Source organism: Panthera pardus, unplaced genomic scaffold, assembly GCF_024362965.1.
Source record: "Panthera pardus isolate Hobbes unplaced genomic scaffold, ASM2436296v1 HiC_scaffold_2, whole genome shotgun sequence".
NCBI classification, from domain to species: domain Eukaryota; kingdom Metazoa; phylum Chordata; class Mammalia; order Carnivora; family Felidae; genus Panthera; species Panthera pardus.
In genome coordinates, this window is record NW_026526765.1 from 65,325,560 (window position 1) to 65,345,653 (window position 20,094).

At 53.4% G+C, this 20,094-nt stretch overlaps 1 protein-coding gene across 2 annotated transcripts; it reads right to left on the reverse strand.

Annotated features, from left to right (window-relative positions):
- GPRIN1 (G protein regulated inducer of neurite outgrowth 1) lies at nt 1–11,354 on the reverse strand. 2 transcript variants are annotated; one of them, XM_019450403.2, is made up of 3 exons: nt 10,793–11,354; nt 5,342–5,468; nt 1–4,037 (listed from the first exon to the last, which is right to left on the reverse strand). In XM_019450403.2, exon 3 carries the CDS (start codon nt 3,869–3,871, stop codon nt 983–985), a length of 2,889 nt encoding a protein of 962 aa, XP_019305948.2. In that variant the 5' UTR covers nt 3,872–4,037; nt 5,342–5,468; nt 10,793–11,354; the 3' UTR covers nt 1–982. The 2 variants fall into 2 exon arrangements, with proteins under 2 accessions (XP_019305948.2, XP_019305949.2); XM_019450404.2 differs by lacking the exon at nt 5,342–5,468.
- Nucleotides 11,355–20,094: the final 8,740 nt, after the last annotated feature.

Genomic DNA, 20,094 nt, shown 5'->3' on the forward strand with positions numbered 1-20,094 from the left:
TTGGGGGAAATTTTTATTACCAATGTATATTGTGATAGTTTGTAGCCAAAAACTGTGGCTGGAGGGGTGGGGGGAAACGGGTATTGAGTGATCACAAGGGACTCGTGGGGCTCACAGCACAGGGGGGACGAGGGGTGGGAGAGGGCAGCCTTGAGAGGACAACTGGGATGGTAGAATGAGCTCTCCGTCCTGCCCCCAATACCCAAGACCAGCTGTCAGGCTGCCTGGGACCCAAGACCTTCCATGAGCTTCTGTCTGTGATTCCCAGACCTGTCTGAGAGCCTCTGACCTTTCTGAGACTCTTAGAACTGTGCCCCCCAGGGGCACCCCTGCAGCTGCCTTCCCCCTGTCAGGAATTGTGAACAAGTGTCCAGTGAGGGTGGAGATAGGGCTGGGGATGGGGCCAGGTGAAAGGGAGACAGGAATTGGGGATGACTACCAGCATGCAAGACATGCCCGGGGCCATGGGGGCCAGCCCACTGCATGGACACACACTCACGCTCTTCCAGGGGCCTCACATTTGGAGCCTTGCACACTCAGGGATCTCACACACCAATCCTTGCACACTCGGAGCTTTTGTACAGTCTCTCCTGTTCTGGGGACCGGGCGGCCACTGATGACTTCAGCCTACCAATCTGGACATCTCAGGAGCCTGCCTCAGCTCTCAGGGCTGGGCCTGCTGAGCAGGGCCCCGAGGTCACCCAGCGTGACCCGGAGGGAGTGGAGCTGAGAGCTGTAAGGGGACAGGAGGGTGGGTGTCAGGGCTGGGTTCGTGGTCTCATGACCACGAGGGGGCTGGGTAGCGAGGGTTCATTTGTGTGGCTGGCGGGGGAGGAGGCTGGAAAGAAAAGGATGAGAAGGCCCTAGAGGCTGCCCACCCCTCGGGGGCCTCCCGCCCGTCTAAGGGATCCCTTCTAGGAGCTTGGGGTCAAGAAGGGAACCTGAAAAGGTTGGAAACCCGGGCGTACGAAAGGGGAGGAGATCACTCGGCCGTGGGTCCGGCTCGGGAGCAGCACCGCGGGCGGCGCACACTCTGCAGCAGCGCTCGGAAGAGGCCAGGCGGGCGCTTGGCGGGACCCTCTTGGGGCGCGGCGCGCACGGAGCCCGCACGGCCGGGGCCCGGACGGGCGGCGGGCGGCGGCGCGGGCGCCCCTTGGCGGCCGTGCTCCTCGATCTGTCGCTCCAGATGCTTCTGGATGGCCATGCCCAGCACCTCCACCTCCATGGCGGCGCCGTACACCTCCCACGTCATGCCCTTTTCGTCCCAGCTCACGTCGCGCACGGGCTCAGCCGCCTCCTGGGGCGCCACGGCGGCTGCCAGTGCGGAGCCGGGCCGCACCCGCACTTCGGGGAAGGCGGGCGGCGCGGCGGGCGGCGCGGCTGCCTGCGGCGTCATGGGCCCGGTGGCCACCGAGCGCGTCTCGGCGGCGCCCAGCGACACCTGCAGGCCCGCGTCCCGGCGCGAGGGCGGCCTGGGCGCGGGGCTGGGCGCGCGAGGCGCCGCCTGGAAGCTGAAGGCCGGGCCGCCCGCGCCGTCCTGCGGAGACATGGGGCTCACGGCCACCGACACGCAGGCCTGTGCGCCCGCCTGCGTGCCCGCGTCCTCGCGCGGCGGCGGGGCGCTGGCCTCCCACGACGGCGCCTTAGTGAAGTTGTCGCGAGTCCGTGGCCCCATCGGGGGCCCTGCGGCCTCTGGGCCGGGGCTTCTCTCGGTCCCAGCGACCATCGGGTCTTTCTGGCCTGGGCTGGAGACCGCTGTGCTGGGCGCTGGCGCTGGCTCCAGGAGGCCTCCGCCGCTACCGGCACCCGCGGGAGAAGCGCCTGGGCCGCAGGGTTTGCCATCTGACTGCCTGGAAGAGGAGGCCTCCGCCTTCTCCAGAGGCAGGGAGCCCAACTTCCCGGAGGATGAGGGCTCTGCTTTGCTTGGAGCGTCGGCCTTCCCCAGGACCGCAGGCTCCACTTTCCCAGAGGCAATAAGGTCTGCTTTTCCTGAGGATTCCGGCTCCCCTTTCTCCAAAGCCAGTGGCTTTTCCTTCTGCAGAGATGCAGCCTCTGCTTTTTCCGCAGGGCCCTCCTGCCCAAGGGGCTTTGTTTCTGCTTTGCCCTCAGACTTGGGTTCTGCCTTCCCCGAGGCCCGGGGATCCACCTTCACAGAGTTCATAGGATTCCCCTTTTCTGGAGGCACAGGATCCACCTTTTCCTCTGGCACAGTTTCTGCTTTTCCCAAGGATGCCAGTACAGTTTTTTCTAGAGTCATGGGGTCCACTTTTCCTGAAGACACGGAGTCCAGTTCCCCAGGGGGAATAGTTTCTGCCTTCCCTCTGTTCACAGTGTCTGCCTTGCCCAAGGCCAGGGGATCAGCCTTCCCTGAGGCTGTGGGACCCACCATTCCAGAGGCCATAGGACCTGCCTTCTCTGAGGACAGTGGATCTGCTTCCCCCCCAGTCACTGCCTCGCCTTTTACAGAGGATGAGAGTCCTGCTGTCCCCACGAATTTGGGAGTCTCTGGACCTGAGGGCACTGGGTCTATTCTTCCTTTCAATTCAGGGTTCACTTTTCCAGAAGATGCTGTTTTTGTATTTCCCAGAGAAATGGGGTCCACCTTTGTGGAGGATACTGGGTCCTCCTTTTGTGATGATACGGTCTCTGTCTTTCCCATGGACATTGGCTCTGCCTGCCCGGGAGACAAGGGCTCTGGCTTTCCTGAGGACACAGGCTCCACCTTCCCCAAAGAAACCGGTCCCACCCTGCCTGAAGACACAGGATCCATATTTTTCAAAGATGCGGGTTCCATCTTTCCTGAAAATACAGGACCCATCTGCCCAGCAGACATAGTTTTTATCACTCTCGTCGACATGGAATCTTCCTTTCCTGAGGAGGCAGGATCCACCTTCCCCAGGAACTGAGGGTCCTCTTTTGTGGGGGACACAATTTCTGTATTTCCCATAGATGCAGGATCTGTCATCCCCAAGCGAGTAGGATCCATCCTTCCTGAAGACCCCAGAGCTACTATTCCAGGGGATACAGGCTCAGTTTTGCCTGATGACCCTGGAGCCAGTGTTCCCAAAGACCCAGGATCTGTCTTTTCTGAAGATGCAGAATCTGCGTTTAGCAAGGACACAGGATCCATCTTTCTTGAGGGCCCAGGATCTCTCTTTCTCAAGGACACAAGATCTGCCTTTCTCACAGATGCAGAAGCCACCTCTTTTGAGGCCACAGGAAGCTCTTTTCCTGAATACCTGGGCTCCTCCTTTCTTGGGAACTCAGGATCCACTTTGGTAGCAGATACAGGATCCTCCTGCCCTGGGGACACTGTATCCACCTTGTCAGAACACACAGGATCTACCTTTCCCAAGGATCCAGGATCCTCCTTTCTTGGGGTCACAGGATCCATCCTTCTAGGAGCCACAGGATCCCCTTTTCCCAAGACTGCGGGCTCTGTTTTTACTATAAACATGGATTCTGCCTTTCTCAAGGGCCCAGCATCTTCCTCTCCCATGGAAGTGGAATCTGCCTGCTTTGAAGACTTGGAATCCATCTTCTCTAAAAACACAGGATTTCTATTCTCCAAGGATGAGAGATCAGTGTTCACTGAGGACACAGGGTCTGGCTTCCCAGAGAAGGTGGTTTCTTGTGTCCCTGAGATCAAGGCTCCATGTGCCCCCAATGTCTCCTTGGTGGCTGCCTCCTGGGGAGGGATGCAGGTCAGGGAGGGGCAGGCCAAGCTCCTGCCAGGGCCCTCAGAACAGGAGGCCCCTTCCCCAGCCCCAATGGGGCTGCTGTGTCTAGAGTCCATGCCTGGGCTTTGGGTAGGGGTGTGCCTCAGGAGTGCAGGGCTGGCCTTTTGCTGGGAGGGGCAGGAGTCCCTCATGGCTGGGTTCCCAGCCCCCAGGCTCCCATCCTGTGGGCAGCGGAGGGCTGTGGGCTGAGGTGCTGGGGGGCTGGAGTTCTTTCAAAGAAGCTGGAGCCAGGCTGGGTCTTCAGCACTGCCCAACTGCCCTCGTGACCATACCTGTGCCCCAGGCTGCTATCTGGTTCTGAAACACAGAGAAAACAGACTCAGACTCAGGACGACCTAGTGGGGAGGAGTCTCTATATTCTCCTTCCCACCTGTCTTCTAGCAGCTGGGCCTCCTCTGGGTTCTCTGCCCCCATCTGGTCCACTCCTGTCCCACCATATCACTCCCCTGCTTCTCTCTCCCAGTGGCCCTCTGGATAAAGGTCAGACTTCTTAAAATGGCATTCAAGGCCCTTCGCAACTAACTTTTCAGCTTATCTACCATCACCCATGCAGCATGCACCCTTCATCTACCTCGTCAGCCCACCCCGTGCAGCATGCTACCTAGAAGTTACGCTTTTGTCTTCCAGACCATGAGTCACAAACTCTGATGCCATAGGGGCCAGGCAGGTAATTTAAGTGAGGGGAGCAGGCTGGGTAGAAAACAATAGGAAATGGTGGGGAAAGGGACAAACCAGAGAGTGCATGCCCTGTCTGAAGTGGGGGCCACTACTCCACCAGCCAAGGACTGCTTTGGAGAAGTACATCCTGGTAGTATCAGTGAGCAGCAGGAAATCCAGAAGTTTAACGTAAAATACCCTAATTCAAGGTTAAAAAAGAAAAACAACACTATGTGGGTCAAACAAAACACGTCTGTAGCCCACCAGTTTGGGTCTGTGTAGGCCCTGGGGAGACGTGAATGGTTTATCGTTGAGGGACATAGTCTGAAATGTGTGCTTTCAAAGACTGCTCTGGGGTGGAGGCTGGAGGAGAGGGGTTAGCCAATCATTCTTTAATCTCTCATCCTTCCAATTCTTCATTCATTCCACCCAGCCCTTCTCTGCAATAATCTAGATGAGAGCTGGTACAGTAAAGGTCCCAGGGATAGAGAGTTGGCAGAATTGAGCAATCTTGGGGAAAACTGACAAGAGCCAGCCAGCTGTAGGAGGTGACAGTAGGGGCGACCCTCAGGATTCTGGCCAGGGTGGGGGTGTGTGTGTGAGGCAGGAGATCTGGGGGAAAACAGAGTTGTGTTTTAGACAAGCTGAGCGTGTGGTGTCTGGGGGACATCCAGGGAGAGGATCTGGCAGGCAGCTGGATCTGTGAGCAACTCCATCCCACTACATATCAGCAGCCAGAGTGAGCAGGGCACTGGGTTCCCCCCAAACCTGCTCTGCCTGCCATCTCTCCCAAAGCCACCTCACTAATGCTCGGGCCAAAAGCCCTAGAGTCACCCTTGACTTTTCTCACACACCCCACATCCCATCCATCAGCAAAACATAATGGATCTCCCTTCAGAATATATCCAGAATATCTCCTAAGCTAAACTCACACTATCTCCCACCTGGATTATCCTGGCTTTTTCCTTTGCTCCGAACAGTTCATTCTCAACACAGCAGCTGGAGGGATCTTAGCAAGATCCAAGGCAGATCATCCCTCTTCTGCTCAGAACCATGTAGTGTCTCCCCATCCTGTGTGAAGTAAAAGTAAACTCCTTACATGTCCCTGCATCTTCTGGCCCCATCACTGATCTTGGCCTTGTCTCCTACTACTTTTTTTTTCTTAATTTTTAAAAGTTTTTATTTATTTTGAGAGGACAGAGCCAGCATGAGCGAGGGCGGGGCAGAGAAAGAAGAAGAAGAGAGAAAGAGAATTCCAAGCAAGCTCCGAGCTGCCAGCACAGACCCCGATGTGGGGCCCAAACTCACGAAACCGTGAGATCATGACCTGAGCCAAAATGAAGAGTTGGATGCTCAACTGACTGAGCCACCCAGGCGCCCCCCCTACTACTTTCAATTATGCTGCTTCAGCCACACCGGCTGCCTTGCTGATCGTTGGACACCCGCTGCCTTGGGGCTTTTGCACTGGCTGTTTCCTCTGCCTGGAAGGGCTTCTCTCCCAATATCTTCATGGTCGCCTTCCTGGGACCTTCCCTGACCCATAGTCCCCAGCACTGTGGCACTCTCCGTCGCCCTTGTCTTGCTCAGTTTTCTTCACAGTACCTGTCACCATCTGACATATTACATACAGTTGTTTATTACTTGTGGTTTGTCTCTCCCATTAAAATGTCAGCTCCAGGAGGATGGGAACGTTGTCATGTTTATGGATATACCCTCAGGGTCGAGAACAATGATTGGCATAGAGTAAGCAAGTAGCTCCCTATGAATATTTGTTAAATGAAGGACTGAATGATCTTTCTAATATGTTGGTCCAACTATGCCGCTCATTGGCTCCAACCCATCTTTGTTCTTGCTGGGAAAGTAAACTGGTTGTAATCTTTTTGGAAGATATTTGTCAATTCCCATCAAAGTTTACAGTGCACTTGGCATTTAGGTCAGCAAGCCCACCTCCAGGCATGGTCATGAGGAAGGATCGGTGGTGCACCGAGGGTGCAAGAGAACATGGTTGGTGACGAGAAGAAAACCAAGAAGCTAATTCATGAAATATGAGACAGCCACACGGAGCCCCCACAGCTGTCAGAGTGTACGGAGTGATGAGGAAGGATGCCCAAGATAAATTAAGTGAAAAAATCCAGGGACAGCCTGGCTAGTGGGACCCCATGCATGCAGATACAAAAAGGGTCAGATACACATATATGGGTTTATTTATAAAAAGAAAATTTCTGGAAGGAAACCCATGAAATTTAGTAGCAATTGCCTCTGGGAAGTGAGACCAGGGATCCAGAGGTGGAAGAGACTCTTTTTTTTCTTTTCTTTCTTTCCTTCTTTCCTTCTTTCTTTTTCTCTTTCTTTCTTTCTTTCTCTTTCTTTCTTTCTTTCTTTCTTTCTTTCTTTCTTTCTTTCTTTCTTTCTTTCTTTCTTTGCTATGCCCCTTTGTGATTCATGACATTTTGGTTATGTGTGCACATATCACTCTTTTTAAAAATGGGGGAAAAAAAGAAACCTTAGTGACTCCCTATTACTTTTAGGGTTGAGTCCAATTCTATAATGTGCTTCCAAGCCCCTGTGTAGTTACTAACCCACTAAGCTTTATCTTTCAGTATGCACTTCCCCAAAGTGTGTACAAACACACACACACATGCACCACGACCTCTCTGGGCTTATCCATGGCTTCACAGTCTCTCGCATCTCAGCCTCTGCACACCTTCTTGCCTGGCTCTCATTAAACCTTCAGGCCCCCGTTCAAACACCTCCTCCTCCAGTGAGCTTTCTTTGTCCACTAGCTTCCTTGGAGTTCCTATGGCCTCTTCTTCTTCCCCTAGCCAGACACACGTTATGTGCCGTTTATACCTCTAGGTCCCTGCTTAGACCTCGAGTCCCTGAATGGGGACGCAGCTGAGACCATTCACCACTGTGTCCCCCAGACTTTGGGCTTATGGGACTTGGGCGGATGAGGGTCATCACCAAAATGGGGACCCTGGGGTAGGGGCCATCTTGTAGACAACAGTGGGGCACTTGGTTTGGGGGCAGCATCTGAAGTAGCCATACAAAGTCTGGAGCGGCTGGAGTGAAGTTCGAAGGGGAGCAGAAGGAAGCAGTTCCCTACTTAGCAACTCTATGAGCACAGGCATGTCCCTTCTCCTCACTGGGGACCCTGACAAGGCCTCCCCTGCTCCCACAGGGCTGTTGTGAGGATTAGAGAAGATGAGGGGCGTGCGGGGCTCTGCTCACTTTGGGGCTGGGCTGTGTACACAGAAGGCCTGTTTTTATCTACTCAGCCTGTCAGAGCCCAGCTGTGCTCCCAGGAGGGGGCAGGGGACGGGGCGGGGGGAGGGAGGTGGCTACAGCAGGGGCACAAACTGGCAAAATCTCGCCCTCAGACCTGCTTGTTTGACCCAGAGTGCTAAGAAGAAATTTTTAAAGGAATTAACTGGTCGACATTTGAAAATTGTAAGATTTCATGTGCAAAATCAGATTTCCAGATTCTCTTAGAAAACTAGAATTTGGCAATCTGAGCATGCTTCCTGCATGCCAACAGTCAGCTGGAGCCAAGCAGTGGCTGCCTTCTTGGATGGGGGTGCACTCTCCAACGAGCCACAATCTCCACCCTTCCCTATGGGGTCCTGGGCACTGAAGCTGGCTGCCCATTACTATTGATCATTGAAGGTTTTTCTTGTAGCCAGCTTCTCATGTAGGCTATCCCCTTGGCCTCTAGCCACCTGACTTTTGACACTTGACCTAGATGCTGAGAAGGGTGGGAGATGACCTCACACACATCAAGCCTGTAGTATGTTTACTATGTGCAGGCCCCATACACCTTCCAGGCAGGTGCTGTGTTCTTATTTTCCAGAAGTGGACACTGAGAGGCAGGCATGGCCCAGTGGGTAACACGCCTCTTCTGAAAGCGCCACCCGCCCCCCCACCCCCCGGAAGAGTTTGGCTTCTCAGTTCCCAGCTTGCTGTTTTCTGACATGCTAGAAGGTCTGGGGTAGGAACAAAGAGCCTGGTCAGGGCATTAGAAAGATGTGGCGTCAGGTGCCAGTTTGGTCACTGACTTGCTCCATGAATTTGAGTGAATATTTCCAGTCTGGGCCTCAGTCTGTGAAATGGGGGAAGGGATGTAGTTATATCTAGAATCGCTGGCCCAGCCCTGGGTTTAAGATCTGCCAAGACACCATTCTCAGAGGCTCTGCTGCTCACAGTTCTACCGGGTGCTTCCTGGCTCTTGATGGAGCCTCAGTATCCTCAAGCCACTTCTCCAAGAGGCAGCCCAGGTCCCTAACCCCCTCCTTATGCCCTACCCTCTCACTGGAACCCAGCTCCATCACTTTCCCCACTGTGTGCTCAGCCCTGGGCCCAGCACTCTCAGGCTTATTTTGTCATCTAGACTCCACAACGATCTCATGGCGGGGGGTGGGGGGGGCATTATCATCCCATTTCACAGATGAAGACACTGAAGTCAAAGGGAAAAAAGACTTGACCAAGGGCACACAGCTGGTGCCGGGGGCTGTGGTTCAGAGCCTATTGTGTCTCAACCCAAATCCTGGGTTCTTCCTGCTTGTATCAGCTAAGATTTTGGACACTGACGCTTGGCTCTTAAAGTCCCTTTCTGCTTTTTGGGGTCAGGCCAAGGGTCCTCCTGATCCCTTGGACCTGAGGAAGCATGTCCCAACAGACACACGCCCACCAAGATGAGCAGATAAGCCTGCACACTTATGTGGCCTGACTGAGGTAGAAGATTGAAATGATTCCCTAGGTGTGTGGGCCAGCTCACCTCGCATGCAGAGGAGCATGCAGACTGCTTATGGATGTCTATGCCAGCTTAAGCCAGCCTGGAGAGGCAGGACCTGGCTCCTGCATTCTGCTCAAGAAAAGCTTGCGTGTGTATACATGCAACTTGTATGTGCAGAATGGCCTATGTATTTATGTCTTGTGGGGGCCACTTGGACCCTGTGGGTGTACACACGTGTGGCCACATGGCCTCAGGGTCTCACTCATGGAGAGCTGGCCTGGCTGTAGGCACAGGTGCTTGGGCAGGGGAGCCCCTGTGAATTCTTCTTCCAGCCCAGAGACCTGGCCAGTCCGTTCCTTCTTCTCTATATGAAGCAAGGGCTTCCAGGCACCTGCAAACACCTCCTCCCATGGTGATGAGACCAACAAAGGCTTGCAGTACTCCAGAAGGTGTGAGTGTATGCCTGTGTGTGTGTCTGACAATCTGGGTCTGCTGCCCCTCACCCTCTCCGCCCCTTGTCTCCTAGTATCCTTGGAGCAGCAAAGCTTCCTGCCTAGGGCCGTAGGGGAGAAAGAGTCTAGCAAAGGGTGATAGCCATACCTTTTTCCAGAAATGGACCCAGACCATCCATCCGTTCATCCACAAGAGGGCAAGAGTGGACAATCAGGGGTGCACATACTTGGGCTGAGTGAGTGCAGGGGATGGGCAGCAAGCTAAGATATGGAGAGTGTGGGAGAGGGAGTGTGTGCACAGCCTACTCCAGGGTCTAGGTGTACGTGAGGGATACCATGAGCAAATGAGAATGGGCAGAAGCAGGTCAGAGCAGGGTGGCTGTGAGTGTGTTGTGATAAGGGACTATTGTTGAGTTGGGTGTTCTGTGATAGGCAATGGCTGGTGTGAATGCGTAGCTATGCCTGGGTATATACGCAAGGCTCCCACTTAGTGTACTGGGTGGGTGCACAGGTGGCCGTGTGTATGAGTAGGATGGAATGACCAAGGGCCATAGTGTGTGTGTGTGTGTGTGTGTGTGTGTGTGTGTGTGAGAGAGAGAGAGAGAGAGAGAGAGAGAGAGAGAAGATCGTGGCCTCACCCGGGAGTGGGATGCCCATGTATGAACGCGGTGAGTGTGTAATGGGGTGTGTGATGGTGCCCCAGAGTGTATGCCATACTGAGTGTGCGACAGCGAGTGTGCTCAGTAGTGCCGGTGGTTTCAGTGGAGCCACTCGAGCACAGAGCTCGCTCCAGGGGGCATATGAATCAACGCGGGTGGACCCCCTTCCCCGCGGTGGCGGGAAGCGCCCCCTCCCGCACAACCCTGTCGAACAATGCGGCCGCACGCGGCGAGGCCGGGCGCAGGGTCCGGGTCCTACACACAGGGAGGGTTGGCCCTCAAGGTCCCTCGAGCGCCGGGCCCCAGGCTGCGGGACCCGCCCCCGCCCCGCCCCACCCCTGCGAGGAGCCTGGAAATGGACACCCGCCGCCCCCGGCCGCGCGCGCACACACACACCGGCGCACGCTGGGCACACGCCTCGCACGGTGCGCGAGCCCCGCCACCCAGGTGGTTCCAGGACCCTGGACAGCGGCTCTGGGGCGGCCGCGGGCAGAGGAATGGGGTCGCTGCCGCCCGCCCATAGCGGGCAGCAGGTGCGGGCTCGGCACCTACCCTGCTGTGCCACCGCTCGTCTCCTTGGCGCGCTGCACTCCAGCTCCAGCCGCTGCCGCTGCCGCTGCCGCTGCCGCTGCCGCCGCCGCCGCCGCCCGAGCGGCCTCGGCTGCCTCCGGCGGGGCTGGCGGGCGGACCCGCGGACTCCGCGCCGCCGTCCCCCGCGCCGGCTCCGCGCTCCCGCCCAGCGCCCCGCCCCGGGCATGCGCGCTGGCCGACTAGCGGTCTCCGAAGCCGGGAGGGGGCGGTGCCGGCGAGGACTCGGAGGCCGGAGAGAGGGAGGGGCGCCCTTAGCACCTCGCTCCTCACCGAGGTTCCCGGGCTCCTGGGTTCCCCGCCCCTCTCGACCGGGTTCCCATTTCACAGACAGGGAGACTGAGGGGCGGAGCGACTGTCCATTTGCCGCGCGTATTGAGGGCGGGGCGCGCTGCTCGTCAGGTTTCACTCAATCCAGCCCCGCGAACACCCTCTACTTGTATTACCGAGGAGGAAATTGGGACTCAGAGAGGGAAAGCCATTTGTCCAAAGACACGCAGCGCCTGGAAAGGGACCCGGGTCGGCGCGATCTCCGAAATCCACCTGCGCGGAAATTTCCCGCCTCCGCCTTGGCCGCACTTCCGGCCGTCTCTCCCCGCACCGCGCCCCGCCCCTGCCCCTTTGTCTCGCCGCCGCCCACGCTCCCACGAGTTGAGGCTACACGAGTAGGGTCGGAGGGAGGCGCCTTGATTCCCTCGCTACGGGCCTCCCCAGCCAGAGTGCCCGCCCACTCTCTGGTCTGTGCAAGCTCGGTTCTCTTCCCTCTGGGTACCCTTGAGCAAGTTTCACCTTTTTGAGCCTCAGTTTCCCAATCTATAAAATGGGACCAACATTAATCATCTCACAGTAGTCTTGGAAAGATGAAGGAACCTGAAGTAGCTGTTCAGGGGCTTCCAGATGAATATGAATTGCCAAGGACATGAGGCCTTCTTGACGTTTCTCCTCAGAAAGAGGAGATAGTCCCCTCCTCTTTGACTTCCCAGAGGAGAACAAATAATTCTGCAATTGCCGAGAGGTGATAAAATCTTCTCACCTGCACCTTGAAACCACCTATTAAAAATGGTGACAACTAACGTTAATGTAACGCTTATTTAGGAGTAGACACCGTTCTAAGTTTTTGTTACAGGTGTCATATAATTTCAATTTCCAATCACTTAGGAACAATATTTATATATTATATTCCCATTTTTCAGATAAGAAGCCTGAGATAGTGATGGGTTAATTGTCTGGGTTCACACACCTAGTTAATGGCGGAGCTAACTCCTGAAACCTCACACTAAACCCCTAGTTTCTATTCCTCCCGCTTACCTAGTGAACCGTAAATCACCGTTATCTTTTTTAAAATCATTTTTAAAATCCAGATGCTAAAAGAAGAAGGTCTATCCAACCGGCGTTTTCAGCCAACATCCCGGAGAAGCAGAAAACCTCAGGGTACAGGACCAGTGTTCAGCACCACGGACAACAACCACACAAGGGCTGCTTCCTAACGTTTCAGGCCCTGAAAATTGCTCATTCATGCCCACAAAAGCACTTCGCTTCACAGTTTACAAACCCTATTCTACATCCATCGTTTCATTTTATTCCCTCTACAATCCTCCCAGGTAAACATTATCAGCCCCATGATACGGATGAAGACATCGAGTCTTGGGGAGGTTTATAAAACACGAAAAGTGGCAAGAACCAACCTGTGACCTAAAAAGTCCCCCTGGGGCAGGGTGAGGGTGGATAGGAGTAGAACCAGGGCATGAGTGAGGAAGCCGTGAAGTTGTCCACGTGAGAGATGATGATGCCTGAACCATGGCACTGCTTGTTGGGATGGATGAGGGGACAGGTTTGATACCTATTTAGGGGTAAAGCCAATAGGCCTTGGTCATGGATGGTTGTGGCTGTGAGGGGAGAGAGGATTCTGCTGCTTCTCTGAAGTTCTGCCTTGCAGAGATGACTGGATGGAGGACAGATACCCGATGAGCCCTGGGAAAGAATGTGGGGTGGCCGTGCTGAGACATCTGAATCCAAACCTGAGATCTGGAGTAGTCCAGGCTGGAAACAGACCAGATTTCTGGTGACGGAAGTCACAAGAGGGGTGTCAGTATGTGAAGGAAGGGTATAGACCAAATAAGGTGAGACAAGGGCCCCACATCCACCCTGAGGAATGCCAACATTAAGGTACCAGCTAGGAAAAGACTGCAAAGAAAAATGAGAAATAGTAGTCTGATAAACCAGAAGAAACTCAGGATAATGATGTCTCAGAAGCTAAGGGAAGAGAATGTTACAGAAGGAAGGTACGGTCAACTGTATCAGGAAGACAAGATATAGCCTGAGAGGCGATCTCTGGACTTGCAAAGAGGGTAATGGAAATTTAATGAAAGCACAGTGAGTGGAGCGGTGGGGGTGGAAGGCAGACTTGGGGTGGGGGAATTGATGTATAAATTGGAGTAAAGAAGTAGAGAGAGCAAGTAGATGACTCTCTTAGAAAATTTGGGCTTGAAGGGAGACAGGCAATATCATAATCTCTAGAGTGGGATAGGAGGTTAAGTTGAGGAGATTTGGAGGCATTTGAATTCTGATGAGAGAGGCCAGTAGTGAGGGAAAGGAAAGATGCCAGGAAGGGAGAGCATAATGACTAGGCCCAGATGCTCAGGATGGAAGAAGAGGATGGGATCCAGAGTCCTGGGGCAGCTCACAGACCCTGAGATGAAGATTGAGGGAATGTGGTTTATTGGGGAGGTGTAGGGACACCAGCAGGGCAGTGGAAAGGTGACCCAGGAGGGGAAGGCATCCAATAAGAGGTGGTTATTAAGCCAGCTACCCCAGTGGGTGGCTGAAGCTTAATCCTACAGGAAGTTTTAGAAAATGGGGTAAATGTACACCTCAGAATTCCTGTGGCTGAAGGCAGAGGAGCTGGTGTATTTATATCCCAGCACCTGGCAGACATTGATGAAGGGCCCACCCGTGGAGCTGTGTGTTAATTCCCAGGCACTTCTGGCCCACAGTACATGTGGATAAAGTGGGTTCCAAAACCCAGGGGCAGATTTTTGACAAAGATTCAGGTACCACCTGTTGGGAGTCTAGCTGGCGGGTACAGAAATTGTAAGGGCATCTGAAGGCATGTGGTCAGAGATCCAGCTGTGTCTGCTACATGGGCACAGTCAGGGCCTCTTTCCACCTGTGCCCTTTGTCACACTCTCCAACCACTTTTGTTCCATGCAAACTTATTGATATAAACATGCTTAAAAATGAAAATTTCCAGACAACAAAATAAAACACTTGCTAAGACAGAGTGAGAGCTCAAAAAGTGCATAGAAGTAGGCAGTGTGGGTTCAGATCCTGACTCTGACGGCTACTAGCTATGTAGCCTTGATTGAAGTCTGTCTGAGCCTCACCATCATCCTATGTACCTCAGCTCTCAGACCTCTGAAGAGGATATAGGGAGAAATAAAACCACCAAGCACTAAGCATAGTGTAACACTCATGGTAGATGCAAGGGTTATGGCAGGCCCAGCTCTGTGCACCCTTTTCTGACCACAGCACCTCCATTTGCCTTGGGGAACCACCTTCCCGCTCCAGCCCATGTGGTGGGGTAGGACGGGCCTCACTGCCAGCTTTAGGAGTGGGCAGTGACCTAGGCCTGGCCAACCACTGCACAGTGATTAGTTCTGGGGTTGGGGCCAGAGCACAGGGACCACAGCCAGAGCAACTGGCTCTCACATTTGCCTGGAGATTTGGGGGCTGCTAAATTGGTGTGTTGTCTACCTAGAGCTGCTGAGGGGTCATCTTTGTCCCTATGTGGAGTGAATCTGCCTGGGCCTGGGTTATGACTCATCCTGGGGTTTGGGCTCATCCTGTAAAAACTAACATGGTCACCACACCCGTGTGAGTGTGTGTGCGCACGTACCTCGGGTTGGTTTGCTGCTGGGAAGCCACACACGCTCGTACGCACCAGAAGATAAACAAGTGCCTGCAGCTCCTTGGCTGGCGCCCAGGCTGGGGGCGGAATAAACAATCCCAGTGACTTTCTGAAAAGCAAGCGTGTGTGGCAACAGGCGCCATGGAGACAAGCAGCCTGTACCAGAGCAGAGACGGCAGCCAACCCCCAACTCCATGCGCGCACACACACGTACCCCTCGTGCTCTCTCATGTTCATAGCCACTCCATCAAACACAGTCCCCCTTTCACGCCTATTCCAGATCTGCTTGAGGCTAAAGGCTTTCGAGAAAGTGAGATTCCCAATACAGCAGCATCCGCAGTTTCTCAGTTCCTTTGCCTGAGCGCTCGTCGTGGTCTAGGCTGAATTTCAGCAAATCATGGCCTCTGGGGAAGGTGTGATATGGGGGGGGGGAAGGGGGTGGATCATATGGCAGACAGTGCCATATAAACCCACTTTCTGAAGAGTTCTTATCTTTGCTTCAGACACACACACACACACACACACACACACATACACTACACATTCACTCAGTCCTTTAAGAAACACTCATCCAGACCCCCTACCCACCTGGGCTTGTACAGACACACAGGAATACAAACACTCAGATACGTGTCCATCCTCATGCAAGCACTGTATAATCCAATATACTCTAGATGATGATGGTGGTGGTAGTATTGTACCATTCACTGGCTGCCTAAATGTTTTACAGTCATCATCTTATTACGTTTAATACTTAAGTGGGGGTGCTGGGCGGCTTAGTTGGTTAGGCATCTGACTCTTGATTTTGGGTTTGGTCATGATTTCACGGTTTGTGAGATTGAGCCCCATGTTGGGCTCTGCGCTGACAGTGCAGAGCCTACTTGGGATTGTCTTTCTCTCTCTCTCTCTACCCCCACCACTTGCGCCCATGCTCTCTCTCTCTCTCTCTCAAAATAAATAAACATTTTAATTTTTTAATGTTTATTTATTTTTGGAGGGAGAGAGAGAGAGAGAGAGAGAGAGAGAGAGAGAGAGAGAGAGAGAGAACATGAGCAGGAGAGGGGCAGAGAGGATCTGAAGCGGGCTCTGCACTGACAGCAGAGAGCCTGATACGGGGCTCCAACTCACGAACCATGAAATCATGACGTGAGCCGAAGTCAGATGTTGGATGCTTAACTGACTGAGTTACCCAGGTGCCCCAATAAATAAACATTTTAAAAACCACTTAAGGAAAACCATCTCAGATTGATATTATTATTCCTATTTCATAAGTGAGGAAACAGAAGTTCAGAGAGATTAAGTAACTTGCCAGGGTCACACAGCTAGAAAGTGACAGAGCTGGGAGCCAAACTTCTGCCCACACTATTAGCCCTTCTTCATTTAGTCAGATATACATGTGACACCCCATGAATGTGCAGGCAAGCACACACACACACACACACACACACACACACACACAGACGAAAACCTTACCTCTTCAGTCAGCCCAAATAGATGTCTATGGGGTCACCTCCCCACCCCACCTCTTCATATGCATCACACCCGGGCCCTCACAGCACTGCCCTATATTCATGAAAGCTCCTGGACTAGGCACCTCTGAGCACAGTCCACTGCCCACATAGGCCCCTCCCTCCCTCCCTCTGCCCAGCCCCCTTCCCCTGGCAGCTGCAGGCCCTGGCCCAGCTGGGGGCGGCCCTGGGATTTGGATGGGTGACTCAGGCTGAATCATGGCCCAGCTGCTCCTTGGCAGGCCTCTTCCCCATTCTGCCCAGAGAGCTTGTTTTGAAGGCAGAAGTGGGCCTTGGGATGGGGGACAGGAAGAAGGGGAAGCAGGGGATAGGGACAGGGAACAGGGGCACTTGAGAAAGAAAGAGGAATCAGGCACCTGGGGCTCCTCCCTCCACTGCTCAGTGGTTTGCAGGTGCTCTCAGGTGGTCTCCACCCTTGTCCTGCATTCTTCCAGGAAAAGAGGCCCTTCTTCCTGGACACAGGCTGTGGGCTCCCTCTCTGATCCCAGGGCCCACTTTGGTTCCCCTGCCCCATCTCTTGGCCCTGATGATAACAACAATAACACTATTTACTATTCTAAATTAAAAAAATTGTTTTTAATGTTTGTTTATTTTTGAGAGAGAGAGAGAGAGAGAGAGTCAGAGTGCAAGCAGGAGAGTCAGAGAGAGAGGGAGACACAGAATCTGAAGCAGGTTCCAGGCTCTGAGCTGTCAGCACAGATCCCAATGCAGGGCTTGAGCTCACAAAGCATGAGATCATGACCTGAGCTAAAGTCGGATGCTTAATTGACTGAGCCACCCAGGTGCCCCAATATTTATTATTCTAATTGATCACTCACATGTTTCAGCAATCCACAGTCTGCAAAGCACTTTTTCATCAGTATCTCATTTAATTCTCTTATTAGTGCCACGGTGGAAATTAGTATCCTTACTTTTGAGCTGAGCACCCTGAAGCTCAAAGAGGTTCCACGAACTATCCAGGGTCACCCCGCTTGGTGAAATGACAGAGCCAGGAGCCAAGCTCAGGCTTCCTGGTCCAATCTGTGGAAGATAAGTGTTAGGGCCAGAGATGAGCTACAGCTGGGCATCGTGGGGCATGGTAGGAACATGGTAGGGGGACTGCGAGGTGGCATAGTGGGCCCATGGGGGGAGGCATGGTGAAACCATTGTTGGGGCATCGAAAGGGGCATGGTGGAGTGGCTTGGGAGGGGGCATTGTGGAGGTCATGGCAGAGGCATGATCGATTGCTTAGTGTGCAGCAGGATCATGACATTTTTCTCTACCCTCTGCAATTCATGGATCATGTTATTTTTTTAATACTTAAAAATTTTTCTTTTCAGTGTTTCAGGCCAACATCCCAAGTCTAAAAAATCCAGAGCTGCGGAGTTTCTACTGAGAAGACTTCAGCTGTGGGTCCTTTGCTTACCAAAGCCTCAGTTTCCTCATCTGAAGAAATGGGTGCAGGCCTCTGGCAGGGTAGGCTATTGAGAGGCACAAATGAAATCACACGCATCATGCCCTTTAGAGGCTGTGAAGGACTTCATAAAAGCTGTTGTTTTTTTACATTTTGATTTATCTTTTATAAAACAGCTGTGGGTGCTGGGCAGAGGGCGGAGTGGCTTTCTGGGAGCCTGGGGGCGGTGCTGAGAGGGGGAGTGGGTGACAGCTCTTCCTTCCCCCCTGCCTGGGCTCGGGCCTGGCCTTCCCCCACCCTCAGCCCAGAGCCAGTTTCTAGGCAACAGGATGGATGCAGGGATGGTTCGGAGGGGAGAGAGCTATAAATAGGGAAGGGAGAAAACAAAAATAAAGTTCCAGAGAAAGCTGTGGAACCACATTACTAGGGATGGGGGTGGGGAGACCGGGAGGGAGACAGGCGAATGGTGGGAACACCAGGACAGCCCCCAGCTCTTCATCGGGGGAAGAGGGCAATTTTCAGATTAGCCAGCCAGCAAAGACCCTCTGAGTGCTAATATGGGTGCGGTGTGGGGTGTGGGTTCTCTGTGCACAGCTGGGTGGCACAGGGGTGATGAGGAGAAATAAATCACTTCTGGTTGGAGGGCTACGGACTAAGATCAGAGGAGGGAAGGATTTCAACAGGTAGAGGTGGAACTGTCCAGGTAGAAGAAAGAGCACTGGCAAAGGAAGGGAAGGAGTGGGTCAGGTGAGGCGGGGCTGGCCAACAGAGAGGTGGCCCCTTGCTCCCCAGCTCTTCCCATGCCAACCTCCTTTTCATTAAGGTTTCAGCTCTAACCTCACCTCAGATGCCTGACTTGACCACCCCAATTTTACACTGGTCACCAACCCCTCCTTGTCAGATCCTATCACATCACTCTGTTTTATGTTTGTCATAAAACTCAAAATTATCTTATTCCAAGTATTCGTGGATCCAGAGGATGTGAGCTCTCTCAAGGCATCGACCTGCAGCCCCTCACTTCTAAGAACAGAGCAGGCATTGTTGAACGACTAAATAATCACACATGACACACTCAAGCAACATCCATGTACACGTGTAGACGCAGATACACCTGCATCACATAGGTAAGTGTGCCCACACAGCTCAACCCCTTTCATCTCACTTCGGGCTCCATGAAATTGCACAAGTGTCTGTTATTTCTGCTCTGTGGCTGCCTCCACGTTTCCCTATTGTTGGTGTTTTTTTGTCTCCCCCAGAGAAAGTCGTTTTGGAAAATTCCAAAGGAGGTGAGCTTTGGACTCAGGCTTGGGGCTGAATGTGGACTTTGCCACTTCCCAGAAATATGACCTAGGACGGGTAACTTTGCCTGTCTGGCCTCCATTCTCTCATCCATAAACTTGGCTTTAAAATAACAAGGAATCCTTGAGGATGGTTTCAAGTAAAATAATGGAGACAAGTGTTGGATGCTGGGGACATACTGGGCACTTGAGAAATGGTTCCATCCCTTCATAAGGGAGGAACCCATCAGCGGTGTCCTCTCACGTGTGTACCCACAGTCAGGACTGCCCTCTGACACAGGGCTGGTATCTTCCACTGATGCATCTGGGCCTGTGCCTGGAATGCATTTAAAGTGACCCTGTCAGATGACAACATTGGTCTCTGAGCAGAAAACCAGGTTCAGAAAACCAGGTGCGTGGCTTGGCACTCAGGAAGGAAGAATAAACCTCCCCATAAGCCAGATGGTGTACCTGATTTTAGCATCTAAAAATGGGGATCAGGTGATGGTAGCTGGAAAAGAGGTGGCAAACTTACATTCTTTACCAGCCAGGTAGTTCATTAAAATGAGTGAAGTGGATGAGATGAATACAATAGGGAGGGAAAGGGACTGTCATTAACTGGAATCAAATGAGAAACCTTTAAACCTTGTGCCAGCACATTAAACATCTCCACAGGCCAAGGTTAACGTGAAGGCCACGATCTGCAATCCCTGCAAACTATGAGTTTGTAAATAGTATCTTAATTCAGTCAAAAGGGATCTGAGATCCTGGCACCCACACGTTGAATCAGAGAATCTTGAGCCCACCGGTTTGTTCTCCCTACGCACACGTCTGCCAGCTGCCTCCTACTTCCGGAAATCATGGCTCGCATACTGCAGGCCAAGGTGACCCGAACGGACGGGTCTCTTGCAGCTTTCAAGGCCTACGCGGCCCTGGCACCATCTCCAGGCCCCAACGACTCAGGGAAAGACGAAGCGCTAACACCTAGGAGTTGATTAAATAGAGCAAGCTCCTACCAGCCCCGGGGTCTAAAGGGCGAGGCAGGGCTAAAGTCGGAAAGGAGGTCGCATCCGGGAGAAAAGGGGGTGACGTCTTGCGCAGACCAGGTTAGGGGCCCCTGCGGCAAAGCAAAGCGGGGCTTCCGCAAGGGCGGGGGCGGG